Source organism: Rattus norvegicus, chromosome 10, assembly GCF_021556685.1.
Source record: "Rattus norvegicus strain SHRSP/BbbUtx chromosome 10, alternate assembly SHRSP_T2T, whole genome shotgun sequence".
Taxonomy (NCBI): Eukaryota; Metazoa; Chordata; class Mammalia; order Rodentia; family Muridae; genus Rattus; species Rattus norvegicus.
In genome coordinates, this window is record NC_141543.1 from 101,388,936 (window position 1) to 101,404,575 (window position 15,640).

Sequence of the window (15,640 nt, forward strand, 5' to 3'; positions counted from 1 at the left end):
TGTGTGTGTGTGTGTGTATTTTTTATCCATGGATTCAAGGGAATCTGGGGGTGAGGGGCTGGTAGCACAACCCACTCCCGGAGCTTAGCTGAGGTAGCAAAAGCTACATGGAGCACAAGAGGAAGTACTGTCAGGAGTTCATTAGAAGCCTTTCTTGGTTGGCTCCCATAATCTGCCGAAATCAACATAGTCTCACTAGATCATTTCACAAAAACAAAGTTCAAGTGCAAAGGAACAAAGACTTAAAGGCCTCGTGAAGCAAGCTGTGGAATCAAAGATAATTGCACTGCTCGGGCCTTTGCATTGTTGTGAGAAACACTTACTCTAGTACTAAGAAGTACAGTGCCTTCTCCTGGGAATGTGCTCAAAGGACTGGAAGCCTCACCACAGAAATATTTGCATGTCCACACTGACTGCTGCAATATTCCCAAAAACCGAAGAAACAGAACCAGCCTAGTGCTTTAGTGACAGTGAGTGGGTAAGGAAGACGCGGTGCCTTCACGTGGTGGAATTTCATTCGGTTGTAAGGTAGAACGACAGGGTGACATTTGCTGGAAATGAGATGCAACCCGCGTTATTTGAACTATCCCAGGCTCAGACAAATTGGCCTTCTTTGTGCTCATATGTAGGCCCTAGATTCAGATCTGTGTGAATATGAATTCATGCACATATTCAAGTATATGTGTTTGCATACATAGTATAGACTAAAGAATTAGAAGAGGGACCATAAGAGATTAAAAAAGGAGTCTCGGGATTGGTGTCCTGGCTGCTTTTATTAGTATAACAAACACCGTGAGCAAAAGCCACTTATAAATACATAGGAAAACACTTTAGGAGAAATGGTTTTTATTTTAGCTTACAGGTTACAGTTGATCTCCAAAGCAGGCAGGAATTCAAGGCAGGGACTCAAGCAGAGCTCCTGGAGAGATGATGTTGACTGTCTTGCTTGCCCTGGTTTGCTCATCTGCCTTCCTTAAACATCCCAGACTCACTTGCCTGAGAGTGGGTTGGGTACCCTTCTAGCAAGAAACACTTGGGACTGGAGAGATAACTCAGTCCTAAGAGCACTGGCTGCTCTTCCAGAGGAATTGGGTTCAATACATCGCATATGGAGCCTCACCTCTGTATAGAATTCCAGTCTCTGGGTATTTATTTAATACCCTCTTCCGGTCTCCATGGGCATTGCATATGTCTGATGTGCAGATATACATACAATCGAAATACCATAAGATAAAGATAAAAGGAAAAGGAAATGCCTCACAGACATGCCAACAGTTCCTCAACTGAGGGTCCCTTGTCCTGAGTAACTCTAGTCTGTGTCAAGCTGAGAAAGACTAATGAGGACTATTAAGGAAGGAACATAAATGAAGGCTTTGGATTACATGCTACATAAAAACAGAAGAGGGCTAGTGGGTGAGAGTTATACAGGTGAAAAGGAGGGGAGAAGGGGGAGCAATAGAGAAGGGTCAACAAAAATAGTGTATGGGAAAACACCACAGTGAGGCCCATTAGATTTTTAATTAACTTTTGTTTGTTTGTTCTGAATGCAAGTGTCGCGGTCGGCAATCTTGGAGGTTCCAAGGATCCGCGGGGGGACCCCTGTTGAGGACACGCGTGGAGCGGAGACGGGATGGCGAACAGAGACACAGACACAGAGAGAGTGTGGTCAGCTGTTGCAACTTTACTGAGAGAGCATCAGACATTTATATACAATTTTTATTGTATAACAATCTTGGACCATGGCCAAGAACATTTGATTTTTTTGCAAAAAGGTATAGCTTGTTTTTTTTTTCAGACGAGCCACAGTCAGCCAGCCTAGTCTAGTTTTCCGTTTGTCACATCAAGGAGGAAGTTTCAGGGGACCGCAAGTCTGGCATATCTTACGCCATCAGGTCTGTGTATCTAGTTCTATCGCTAACCCTTTGATCCCATCTTTGTTAGTCCTATAGATGTACATCCAAGGCTTGGGGCAATAATATTGTATGTCTGATCCCTGTCTAAAGTATCTGATGATCTGTGACCTTACCTCTCATTTCTCTTCTTCTGAGAGCACACACCAAGGAGGACGGGCTCTTGCCAATCTTTCTGACCAAGGCAGTGACAAATACCTGACCCTATATCCATCCTTAGTAACCCACCTATCAAAATTTAAATCATATTCTCCAGTATATGGTAATGGAGCATCCGTTGGTCGATGCACATATGGTCCCCTGTAAGTACCTGGTTGCCACCACCTGTTTCTATACTCTGTAAAATATTCATAGCCGACCCAAAGCTCAAGGAATCATTTCTCAACAGTTCTACCAACACCTAATAGAAGAAGCATCACTATCCTTATAAGTATAATTCTTTGCTAAATCTTATATTTCCTTATCTATAAGAGAAGACATAATCTGCAACCTTGGAGTCCCTGTCATCAGAGGCTCTGTCTGCTGTAAAGAGGAGCAGGAAAGCTTGTGGTATTAGTGATCAAAAATAGATCACGACCTTCTGTCCTATTATTAAAGGAAGTCTCTGTCTTGTCAAGATCATATTCAGAATCAAACAAAGAAAAAATAAAGAAATAAGTGCTGACAACGATCTTTCCCATGACCCAGATGCCCATCAGCCCAGAGACAAGTTTGCAGCAGGGGGCAAGTCCAGGTGCACATCTTCTTGGAGTCCGCCGCATGCAAGCAGGGGGCTTAACCACGTGTGGTGCGAACCCTCGAACCGGCTCCCACTCAGGCGTCATGTCTGTCCCGGAGCTCGGTTATCTCTGCTGCAGGCGCGGCATGCAAGTATGTGGAAGTCAGAAAACAACTTGAGGGATGGTTCTCTCCTTCCAAAATTTGGGTCCCGCCCAAGGATCAAACTCTGGGTATCGCACTTGACGATGGGTACCCAAATAAAGCAATTTTAACGCATTGGCTTGAATTGATTAATTTGTAGTGTATAAAGCCAAGTACATCAGCAGAGCCAGCAGTAATGTCTCTTTTTAAAATGAGAGGCTTGGCACCTTTGCTCAAAAATCTACTAGAGAATTCTTCCAAATTGAGGACAGTTTATGTTCACATACACTCTGAAGTTACAGCCCTAGCATCAAGGAAATCTTTCCATGGAACTGCCTGTGAATGTTTGTTTATTTAGTAGCAATAATAGTAGTAACAACAAAAATCTCCTCACTAAGAGTCCAGGGAGACTGTACTGATGTTGCAGTAGAGAGGTTGTAGCATTCACAGACTTGGTTAATAAAGACACACAAAGTTGGTCCTTGCACCTAAGGGTACCCCTCCCCACCACTTGCATCATTTTTTTTTACCAAACAAATTTCAGAAATGTTTCTGATTCATATGTAAATATTCACACAGGCATTTAATGGTCGCAAGTGTTTACGTCCACCGGTTTGAAATTGCTTTTGCAGTCACAATGGACAAAACATTTCTCCACAACCCACACTCTGCAAACTATGAGAAAAGAAGAACCAATGAGTGAACAGGTCAGGGTGATTTACAAAAAAAAAAAAAAAAAAAAAAAACCCAAATACTGTGCGGTTGAGAAACCAATGGATTCCCTTCTCCCTAAAATCAATATTGTTTAAATTATACCTTACCTAGACATGGAGGAAAGAAAATAGTTACTGTTTTGAAATTCAGGTAAAGAAAATCAATCCAGCTCTTTGCCACGCTCAGAAGCATCAGCACCATTGAAAACAGTTTAAGACTCCACACTGCTTTCAGTGTGACTTGATTGAGCATAGTCTGGCTGTGTGTTCTACATCACATTGGCCATCACATACGTGTGTGTGTGTGTGTGTGTGTGTGTGTGTGTGTGTGTGTGTGTGTGTGTTTCAAAAGTATTTAGTGTTACATTTGATGTAAGTAAGGCACATTGATGCTTTTAAATACTGTCTTTAAGAGGGACGTGAGCTGGAAGATACAGAGTATTTAGAACTTTAAAGCTCTTCCTGTGGGAGGAGCTTCCACTTCACTGAGGAACTGCCTTCCTCATCGAAATCACCCAGCTCCTGCTCCTTGGAGAGCTCCAGGAAGACCTGGAAAAGAGAATGAAAGAAGAGTGAGAGGCAGACCACACTGCCTCCATAGCTGCAGGTGATGGACTCCCTGTGCTTATTGGATCTCTCTTTGCACGTGGATGCAGGTGTGGATTCCCGTCCACCTGTGCATTGGTACAGTGAATGCTGGGATCCGTGGGAGCCTGGAGTTGATCTCAGGCGCCTGTTCAGTTTCTCTTCCGACCTTAATTCTAGAGGCCTGGGCACTCCACTGAAGCTAGGGCTCTGCAATCAGCCGGTCCAACTAGGCAGCTGCTTCCGTGCCGTTAAGGCTACAGGAGTCAGCCATGCCTACTTGGTTTCTATGGATTCTAGAGATTCAAACTGTGGTCCTCACATTTCCTCAGAGAGAGCTTTATCTGTTGATCCCTCTTTCCTGTTTTAACTTAATATTTTAGGGTTATGTAAAATCACTAAAAATTACCCACCTGCTCCAGAGTGGACTGTGAGAGGCTGTATTCTTCCAAGTCAAAGTTCTCTTTCACTGTGGAAGGGTGAATTCCCGTCAGGACCTCACATTTTTGTTTATTCAAGGAATTTATGAACAAAAGGATACACAGATAATAAAAATGTAAGATAATAACTATTTTTTGAGTTAACGACTAGGAAGTAAATATGCCATGTAGTCACACCAAAAGATAGACATGTTTCCTGAGAGATTTGGCAAAGGCAGTAGAAGATGCGAAAGAATAAGAAATTCTAGGACGCCAATATGAGATAAAGCTAAACATGGTTCTGCGTGTGCTGGAAAACTCCCGTGTGTCTCTTGTATCTGCCCTTCTTCTTCCTGCCTCAGAGGCTAGTGCTGGGCCATGTCCCAATGTGTCTTCAGCGGGAACAAAAGAGGAAAGGGGAGTCATGGCTTTTATTCCTTTTTAATTTAATTTTTTTTACTTATTCACTTTACATCCTGTGCACTGCCCCTCTCCTGGTCACCCCCTCCCACAGTCTTTCCTTCATCCCCCCTACTCCTCCTGGGTATCACCCCACCCTAGTACTTCAAGTCTCAGTATCCGCAAAGCCTTTGCCTGTATGTGGGGTATGTTCTTCAAGCTGGGCTGCCTTGTCTGGCCTCAGTGGGAGATGGCTTTTATTCTTCCATTCCTTCCCTGACACTGAATCTCTTGACTGGGGGCCACTATTTCTCAAAGGTGACAAATTCGACACCATTCGCTCCAGGCTGCCTTCCTGTCTCTTTATCTCTAATGACAATGGCAGTCATTGCGCTAAAGCACAGTCTCAGGATGATGCCCTGTGCTCCTGTGCAGTCATTACAGATGTGATGACCACAGTGCCCATCATCAACCGATCCTGGTACCATGTTCCCCTTCTCTCTTCCCTTTCCACTCTACCTCAATGGGACTCCTACTATCAGCTTATGGGACAAGGAGGGAACATAGTAAGAAGACAGATTCAATAAAATCTTGCAACCTTCCTGGCTATAGGCAAATGCCACCCTAGAGAGGAAAGCCCCTAAGGTTGTGCTGGAGTTTGCATTACTGACATTTGATCTTCTGAAACAAAAAAATCTATATGGATGTTCATGGAGCATGCATTGTTCTTGAAAGGTTTTGAGCCTCGTTCCATCAATAGTGTATGCTGAGAGCATTAATGTTGTCTAATGACCCTTGAGGAAATGTGAATTACATGTCTGTATTTGTCCCTTTGTATCATCTTCCCGTCATGAGTTAGGAAAATGCTATTTAACAAATGTTTAAAAATACCCCTAAATGAAAACCTTAGTGTTAGCAAATTAAGTACAAGAGAAGGAATATGTGTTAGAAAAGGATATTGATGAAAGTGTAAGCATCAGAAGGCTTTTAAAGGGAGGCTATATTATTCCAGGGACACAGCCTTCCTGGAGCATCAATCTCATTGACGCTTATCTATTAATACAAACTCATCCTGTTTATGAGAGCTCCTTGGACTGCTTCTCATCAGAATACGCCAACCTAGCAACCAGGCCATAACAAGACATCCAGGAGGACGACAGACCAGCAGCTGAGAGTGTACAGTAAGATGAAAAAAAGAAAAACTTACATGGGGGACCCTAACCATGTGTCACAAAGACACAAGTGGGAAGAGTGAGTTCTCAACAGAGGGCAGCTGACAAGGTTGATAGCAGAGCAGCAGAAGAGCCATGGAGGGTACTGCAGTGTGGACCTGAAAAGTTCTTCACAAGCTATCCACATTGTTCGCAGTTTGAGACACTAACTTGAAAGCTATGGAGCCTTTAAGAGACAGAGGGCAGCATTTGGGATATAAACACATAAGTAAATTTGAGAAAGAGCAAGAGAACGAGAGAGAGAGAGAGGAAGAGGAGGAGGAGGAAGGGGAAGGGGAAGAGGAAGGGAAGGGGGAGGAGGAGGAGATGCAGAAGAAGAAGAAGTAGAAGAAGAAGAAGAAGAAGAAGAAGAAGAAGAAGAAGAAGAAGAAGAAGGAGGAGGAGGAGGAGGAGGAGGAGGAGGAGGAGGAGGAGGAGGAGGAGGAGGAGGAGGAGGAGAAGGAGAAGAAGAAGAAGAAGAAGAAGGAGGAGGAGGAGGAGGAGGAGGAAGAGGAGGAGGAGGAGGAGGAGGAGGAGAAGAAGAAGAAGAAGAAGAAGAAAGAGGAGAAGAGACGAGACCTGACTAGTGGAAGTAGGAGCCTTCGGAGATGTACTTTCTCTTAGTTCTTGCCTGTTTGCTTTGCTTCTGTCTGACACAATGATGTGAGGAACCCTAGTTACAAGCTCTGAACTGCCACAGAGTTGTCTCTTCATGCTTTTCCTGCTGTGATGGACTGCAATAGCCTGAAACCATGAAATGGGTGAAACTCATATACCAGTAAGTTCCTTCTGGTATCTATTTGATCACAACACAGAGACAATACAGAAAAAGGTACCAGAAGTGGGGTTACTTTGTGATTTAAACATGACCACAGGTCCTCAGATCTTTGGAACTGGTTTATGGGAGAAATGTGGGAAAGTTTGGCAAGAGGGCTAGAAAAGTCCTAGACTGCCAAAACCAGAGCTCATGGGACCTTCTGGTAGGAGACCCAGATGCTAGTAGACATGCAACTGGTAAACACTGTACCCAGGAGGTCTCAGATGAGACTAAGCAGTTTGCTGGGACAAGATGGAATAAGCAATTAACCTGGAGAGTACTATGCGACTTCTGGAAAATGTGTCTTGCACAGATTGTGTCCTGGACGTTTGTGTAAGGCTAAATCTAAAGTAGCAGACTGATTAGTTGGGTGGAGAAATTTTTGAGACAAAGCAGCATTCGGAAGACAGCATAACGGTTTGCTGCTTTTAGCCACTTTTACAATGAGAGACAGGAACAAGCAGAATAAACATCTTTGTAAAAGTCTGCATCATGGGTACATTTAAAGTTACCATAGACAAAGTAGGTACAGAAATAGTAACTACAAATGTTAGAGTCATTAGTGCCATTGAAGGAAAAATAGTGGGAAAATAAGAAAGCCGTCTTGAGGGCCAGACTTCTCCCATAAAATACTCCAAGGTATAAAAGTGCAAGCTCACTTTCAAAGCAAGTGAAGGGGCAGGAAGAGCAACACCCTGCTGGTGAAGAACCTCGCATAGAACTTTCTGGTTTCAGCTACCCCGACGATCAGATGCTGCTACAGTTTCGTTTTAAGGGCGTCTAGCTTGTTCTCAAGCTGATAGCGATCATTTACTTGGTGCACGGTTTGCAACACTGGACACACCAAACCAGCTTGTTGAGAACGACTGATTAGATATCTTAGCAAACTATTAATTATGTATTCCTAATGCAGAAGTAACCGAGCAGTCGGGGCTTGTGCAAGGTTCCTGAGGAAAGCTCGGGAGTCCAGGCTTTGCGTAGTAGGGTCAGAGTCCTGGGAAGACCATGCAGGAAGCTTTGAAGTGTGGAGCACACATGGTGGTAAAGACTTTAGGATGTTGGAGATGAAAAACGTCTACTAAGGAAGGCTGCAGAGGTTGAGTAGAACAGGTCCAAGAAGGACGTCAAGTGTGCCTCAGACGGTAGGCTCATAGGTCTGCAGGCAGTCACCTTCTGCCAATATGCACTCTGGATGTCTGACATGGAGCTGGAAGAACTAATTAACTCTGTGTCTTGGCCTTGCTTTTGTGAGAGCTCTGCTTGCTATCTTTTCACTACTACCCTTTAAGTAGGAATATATTCTCTGTGCCATTATTTGTTGGAATGTGTAACTTTCTTTATTATTTTACTAAGACTCACAATTCAGAATTTGCCTAGACTTGTGTGAAAAAAAACACTTTTAATGATTTTGGAAACTTGTGAAGTCAGTCTGAGATGGACACGGCAAACCAGCTTGTTGAGAACCACTGGATTAGATGTCTTAGCAAACTATTAATTACGTATCATGAACATTCTATGATTTTTTTAAAAAGCTGGTTTAGATTTTTATGGTTTGGGGAGTATTATTTCTAAACATGCACTTACGTCTCTCCAATTTGAAGAAAGCCTCGGACAAAGGTCGTACATCCTCAACAGGCAACTTATAGACCATCAGAGAAGAGTACCTGTGAAGAGGAGAGAAGGTTGAATACTGGGTTTCAAGGTTGCAACCTTGATGAGTGTATTTCTGAATATAAATAATAATCCTGTCAGCTATTTGCATAAATGTACATCTTATGACTTGGAGATGACTGTAGTCCAAGTGCTCTTCTGGTCAACAATAAGTCCCTGTCTATGAGGAGGAAGAGGGGACACAAGAGAGGAACCCAGTAGCATGGTGCCTTAAGAAGGGAGGGAACAAGACTGTTCATCCATCTTAGGAAAACGAGAATGTACGAACAGAAACTGTGAGTTATGTGTTATTACCTAATCTACCCAAGCCCCAAGCACCAGGACTAATACAACTGCTGAGAGTGGCCATTCATGGAACTCTGAGGGCTGTCTAGAACCAGCACTGAGCTCTGTCAGGGCACCTCCTTTAATATGGATGGTTCGCCCTCACGGCAAGGGCCACTGAGATAATACAAACATAAAAATACAGTAGTCTCGGACACACTTCAGTGTCCCACAAATGCTAATTTCCTCACCAGAGCCAGCCTCCAGTGAGGAAATGTATGGTCCTTTTTATTTCCTGTGGCAGCCCTTGGGACAGGTTTCTCTCATAGTAATGACGATACCCACAGTTGCTGAAGTTAAAAACAATGAGAGGATAGATCTCTCATCTCTCATTATTCTAAAAAAAACAAACAAAGAAACAAACAAACAAACCCCCACCAAAATAAAGATTAAAAGAATACACTCACATTACCTTTCCTGCCGAGCAGCCTGGGGGAAGAGCCTCAGGATCTCCGTGTTGAGCGACTCCACCAGAGCCGGGGTCTTCAACTTCATCTCCAGCAGGTAATCTTTGCCGAATTTGCTCTTTAGATGTTGGATAGAACCAATACACCTGGAGACAGACAGGAGGAGGCTGAAGTCAAGCAAGGCAAGACGGTTATCATGGCCAGGGCAAGTCAGCAATGCGGGTGCTACAGGCAGGGCCAGGTAGAGAGTGGCACTGATTTCCCAGCTTCTCACAGTGGACAGTGTCCTTCTATCACACAAAGTAACCTGGGGTCAAGGGCAGGCTGGATAGGTACTCACCTCAGCCTCCCAGACACCATGATGGCCACTCGGTCACACACAGCCTCAGCCTCTGCCATGTAGTGGGTGGTCAGGAGGGCGCCCCTCTCTGTGTTTGTAAAAGTGGCCCGGATCGCCTGCCTAAAGTTAGGTTGAGGAGAACAGTTAACTAAAGAGAATCCCCCTCCCACAAACCTTCCCCCTCCCTTCTCCTCACTCTCCTCTGAGCAGTTAGGAGCCCTCCTGGCTGTCCCCTACCCTGGCACTTTAAGACTCCTGGGCTAGGTGCTTTCTCTCTTACTGAGGCCAAACATGGCAGCCCAGCTAGAAGGACAGGCAGCAGCTTTTGGGATAGCCCTGCTTCAGTTGTTCGGGACCCACATGAAGACTAAACTGCACATCTGCTACATATGTGTAGGGAAGCATAGGTCCAGCCTGTCTATGAGAACAAAAGTCTTACAATGGGTGATAGATGGCAGGTGTATGTCTTTTGTTTAGTATTCTAAGTGTTGGTCAGAATACAAAATTGTATGCTTCTTCTACTGTCGATGCATTTCCTGGTAATGAATGGCTGTTCTTATGTTTTGAAGTAAACTACGATGAATGACAGTTTTTACAAGATCCGTAAATCCCACAAGTATGGCTCCTGAAATCTCACCACATTTGCTGCTGCCCCTCGGGGTCCATCCCAGTTGACGGCTCATCCAGCAGCACCACAGAAGGGTTCCCCAGGATGCTCAGCACAAAACAAAGCTGCAAGGAGATGGGGCAACCTGTCGGTCATCCGCTTGTGGGATGCAGAACGGGATACAGAGTCCTGGACGTACCTTTCTCTTCACTCCCTCTGACAGGGTCTTGACAAGAGCTTTCAACTGGTCCTGCAGTTTGAGGGCATTCACCAACCTGAGAAACACAATGAGTTTATCTTTATTAGTCATGAACGGGGGGGGGGGGATGTAGCAAGCGCATCTGTACAATATTACAGTAGCGAGAGCTTTTAAAGCCATCAGAGAGGTCACCATTTTGACAACCCTTAGGTTCCTGCTATTGTTTAGCAAGGACTCACGCACTTATTCCCAGGTTTGGATGTCAGGAAACAGTGTCCAGGGAAAAGGCCTGAGAGCAGTTGTTCTCAACCTGTGGGTTGCGGCCTCTGTGGAGGTCGCCTATCACATACTCTCCCTCCGTACCATATATTTACATTGCTGTTCATAACGGCAGCAATATTACTGTATGAAGTAGCGACAAAACAATTTAATGTTTGGGAGGTGAGCACAACACGAGGAACTTGTATTAAAGGTCGCAGCCTTAGGAAGGATGAGAACCACCACTCTAGAGCCACCGGGTTATGTGTGGGATTATACAGTCTTTACTGCTCTCTGGTTTTCTGTCTGGCCATATGATCTCTCCCACTCACACACCACCCTGCACTGGTATCATTGCTCTTTGGCCTTCACTGGAGGTTAGACCAAGGGTTGAGATCTTAAACTTTCATCTTCAAAATTGAATTAAATAGCGGGGCAGTGGTTGTAGCACAAGCCTTCAATACAGCACTGGTCAATTGAGACAGGAAGGTCTCTGTGAGTCAGAGGCCAGCCTGTTTTGCAGTGTGAATTTCAGGACAGCCACAGCTACACAAAGAAACCCCGTCTCAAAAACAAACAAACAAACAAACAAACAAACAAACAAAAATAGGTAAAATAAATAAATGGCTTTTCTTCAAATCTATCTGGACTACCAAATTTCATTTCAATAACACAAAACTTGCTAATACTGATATTTTATAGCTTTTTTTGTTTTTTGGCAAGGACCTTCCCCTAATTAATAAAGATTTCAGGGGAGCAATTACTGGGTGAGGTAGGTAAGAGCTTGGAGGAGGGAAGAGAGGAGGAGAAAAGGGACTTGGGGACTTTTTGGATGGAGAGAGAGCTTGGGGTAGAGGACGTAACGAACTAGATCCATCGGAATCTGCCGCATGAGGATTTAATTTAGTATGGCTTACTATTACGGAGGTTAGTTGTAGATAGTTGTCTTCAAGCAACAAGATAAGGGAAGGCCTGTGGTTGGCCAGTGAAAAAGTAAGGTAGGAACAGAGTAAGGCAGGAGAGAGGAGAAAGAGAAAAGAACCAAGAAGGAGGCAGAGAAGGATGACCCAGATCAGTGTGGCCTTAAACGGCCACCGGTAGTTATGAATATTTCATAAGGGATGGATTTTTATAGGACAATTTGTCTTATCTAGGTGGGCAGTTTATATCATTATCAATTGATTGTGAGTTTATTATGCAGACATTTTGTGGAGCTGTAATTTACTGATCTGAAGTCCAATTGCTAAATTACAAGCTTAATGAGTTTTGGTTTTCACAGGTTACTGGAAGTGGTGACTATAACCATTAGGGGGCAGATGCTGGGACTGTGAGCAGAGTCTGTGGTAAGAGAGCTGCAAGGTAGGCGGACTCTGTATGGAACTGGAGCAGAGGCGGCCTGCCTTGGGAACTAGATGATAGAGTTGCAAGAGGGCGGGTGCAGCTTAGCAGGTGAGATGCTTTGCTGACTGAGATGAAACATCATGTCATCAACCAGTGCTGGAACTAGCGTAGGTTGGTAGACATTCATTTATTAATATTTACCACAACAGTTAGTAGTCGCACCCAGCGCCCAGCGACTGAGCTACCTGGTGATTCTAAACTAAGTTTGTGTGGTGTTTTCCTTCAAGCTGCCACTCGACTGAGTTCCAGAGAAAGGTACGGTGGCAATGCACCCCCAGCCAGCCACAGAAGTTGGATGCTTGGGGCTGGTGGGGCAGTGACCGGCCATGGGAACATAGCTAGTTGGGTGGAGACATTTTGGAAGCTCTCGCCAGAGAGTCTGCCCGGTCTGGCTGGGAATGCGAGCAGAGTCCACAGCAAGAGAGCCGCGATTGGTGGTCTCTGCATGGGGCTAGCCATGGAGGCAGTGAGACCCCTGGGGCCAGAGAGTAGCCAGCATTAGCATGGGATGGTGCTACCTTTTTTATTATTTAATGCTATACTGTTTGGTCAGTACACCCTTATTTCCAGTAGTCTTCTCCATGTTTCCCCACCATGATGGACTGGTCTTCCTGGCAAATAACCCCAATAAATATTTTCTTCTAAAAATAAATAAAGAAACAAAGAAAACAGAGGAAGAAGGAAAGGCGGAAGGAAGGGACAAAGAAAGAAGGAAAGAAAGAAAGAAAGAAAGAAAGAAAGAAAGAAAGAAAGAAAGAAAGAAAGAAAGAGAGAAAGATCAGCAAACCTTTCTCTCTGGGCTTAAAGTAAGAGAAAACGACAGCGAGCTAGGTTTTAGATGACCAAGTGTGCCACAAGCAAGGGATCAGTTCTTAGAAGCTCTCTTCTTCAACTCTGTGTGAGCACATTAGTAAGATACCACCCTCCTAGGCAGGAAAGGAGTGCAGCTTCTCCACATACCGTGTGATGGTGACTATAGCCTCCTTCTTCCTCAGCCCCTTCACAGCGGCATATACCTCCAGGTGTTCCTTCACGGTCAGGTTGGGCCACAGCACATTCTCCTGAGGGCAGTACCCCAAGAACCCGAGGGCAGCACTGCCACTACTCCTTTTCAAAAACACCTGTACACACAAAAGAAAGAAATCTCAGATTCTAGTCAAATCCGCGTGTGCATGCACATGTAAGAGATACTTGATGACGGTCTCTTCACGCACACGGAGAGTAAGAGCATTAGTAAAATACAATTGTTGGAACAAGACCACGCCATAATGACAATACCAGTTGGCATGCCAAGCCAAATAGGGGAAAATCCCCATGGTGTCGGCTACCTATGAAGAGATACAGCTTGCCAATGGCTGTTGACAGAAGCAAAATCAGTTTCCTCCAGGGATGACCTACTGCATGGGTTGTGTAACCCTACATGGTCTATGAACAATGCTAAACAGACTCAGTAGCTTACATGTATACTATACTATGTACACGTCATATGTGTGTATAGTATGATGTATGTATACATGCATGTATATACATGTATGAGTGATGAGAAAAGAAGAGACTATGAGTTTGGGAGGTGGAGGGGAACATGGGAGAAGTTGGAGAGGGAGAGGTAGGGGCAGGAATGATGTGCATGCAGTGCTACCACGAAAAGCATTAAGTGCTTAAAGAGCTAAATAATCATTTAGCTCTGGAGGAATGGTTGAATCTCTCAGTAATTTAGAAAGTGCAAACGTTCCACATTATTATGTCATGCCATTGCAGTTTAAACGTTAGGACTAAATCCACCATTACAGTGCAACTGAAGGGGGCTTTGCTGGTGTCTTATCGCATGAGTTCTCTTGTTGATCCAGACGCTCAGAACAAAGGACACTTGTTAAGTGTTCTGTTTCCCAGTAGGGCAGTGGTTTTCAGAGAAGGGGCATTCCTCCCCCTCAGGGTACATCTCACACTATCTGGAGGAAACATTGTTTGCTTGCCAAAATTGTGGCCATATCTGTGGTGGAAAGGGTGCTACTGGCATCTTGTGGGTAAAAGCCACAGGTGCAGTTAAATGGCCTACTATATACACATTTATTCAATGCAGAATGCCATTGGTTCGAAAGGCCACCCTGAACTGACCAATAAAGGAAATGTATCCATTAGCAATGTATCTACTATGTGAGAACCAAGAAAACGCCAATGTTTATTGTTTTGATGAGATCAGTACTGTACCACACATAGCATCTAATGAGAACTCTGGGATGCCATGTCCTGAAACCCAAGCATTTAATATATCTTAAATTATGTTATTTTCAAAAAAAATATCCCTGCACTTAGCTGTGTCCATATAGAGATATGAACCTAATGCATTCATGGTCCAAGAAATTTACACACGAGTCGAAGAAGATAAACTTGGGACCTGACCCTAAGCTCAACTTTTGTAAAAGCCCTTGACCTTGATTCTTTGTTGTTATCTCGCTCCGGTACAAAAGAAGCAAAAAACAAGTTAGCTTTACCTTGCAGAACTTTCACTGGAGAGAGAAAACAAAAAATAAGTAAGTTGAAATATACGTGGACTTATTATGGCCTTTAATCAATGCTTGTGTGAAAATACATGCATCTAATGTATCAGTTAATAAAGCAAAAGATACAGTCAATAAAGGGCTGTTTGAGGAGTGATACTGAGGAGATAGCCAAGTGCCTGGAGACGCCTCTATCCATGGGGGCACACATAACCTGAAGAGAGAAGACCAAGAGCTGATTCCAGAGGCAGAGAGACAGAAAGGCAGTTGACACAGCCCTGATTTAGGCTCAGCCTCTGGAGCCATGGTAGAATTTGGACGGCCTATGGTCAGTGTTTTTAATCTGGAGGCTTTTGTCTCCATTTTTAAAGGACTGTCCCAGTAGCTGCATCAGGTAAGAATGGAAACAAAAGGCAATTTATGGCGTCTCTTTAGCAATCAGTAGCATCTACAGCAATCCCTCATCACCTTTCCCTCCGATCCTAACCTCAGATCATACACCAACAGCATTGTCCTCTGAACTCGTAATTCTTTGGTTTCTGGCCATCATTTTATCTACAAGGTGTCTACAAGAGTGCGATTTATATACATTTTATGATCTTTATCCCAGACTCTGGACAGTTGTTTGTCATCTCAGGAAATTCTGGGTCTCCTGCACAGCAGAAGTGTGATACACTGAGACCTTCAACACATCTCCAGTAGCTGGCCCCTGAAGCGGCCGCCATCGTTCCTGTCCCTGAAGACACTGTCCCACCATTAGACAAGGGTGTGTCTTAGTTATTACGAGAAATTTTGTCTGGCTGTCGTCTTTGCAAAGACACCCATGGTTTCTCACCTCACACGAGGCATGTAGTATTTAATTACAGCAGAAAATAGTTATTAACCATGGAGCTTCATGACCAATCACATTAGCAAGACTGGTTTGGATTTTAACAGTAGTCTTTAAGGTAATGCTGGATGAGACAACTCAGTTTACCAAGTTCTTAGGAGACATATCAATGGGCTAATCCCTTTAAGTAT

The 15,640-nt window shown here is 44.1% G+C and overlaps 1 protein-coding gene across 3 annotated transcripts in view; it reads right to left on the bottom strand.

The window, feature by feature from the left end:
* Positions 1-1,661: 1,661 nt before the first annotated feature.
* Positions 1,662-15,640, bottom strand: part of Abca9 (ATP binding cassette subfamily A member 9) — a 60,109-nt gene continuing 46,130 nt past the window's right edge. For all 3 annotated transcript variants that reach the window (XM_087570861.1, XM_087570860.1, NM_001430152.1), the window contains 8 exon segments: positions 13,083-13,243; positions 10,464-10,539; positions 10,295-10,389; positions 9,658-9,777; positions 9,323-9,463; positions 8,500-8,579; positions 4,483-4,538; positions 1,662-4,033 (listed from right to left, as the gene is read on the bottom strand). In XM_087570861.1, coding sequence (XP_087426987.1) covers positions 3,935-4,033; positions 4,483-4,538; positions 8,500-8,579; positions 9,323-9,463; positions 9,658-9,777; positions 10,295-10,389; positions 10,464-10,539; positions 13,083-13,243 — 828 coding nt within the window. In that variant the 3' untranslated portion in view covers positions 1,662-3,934.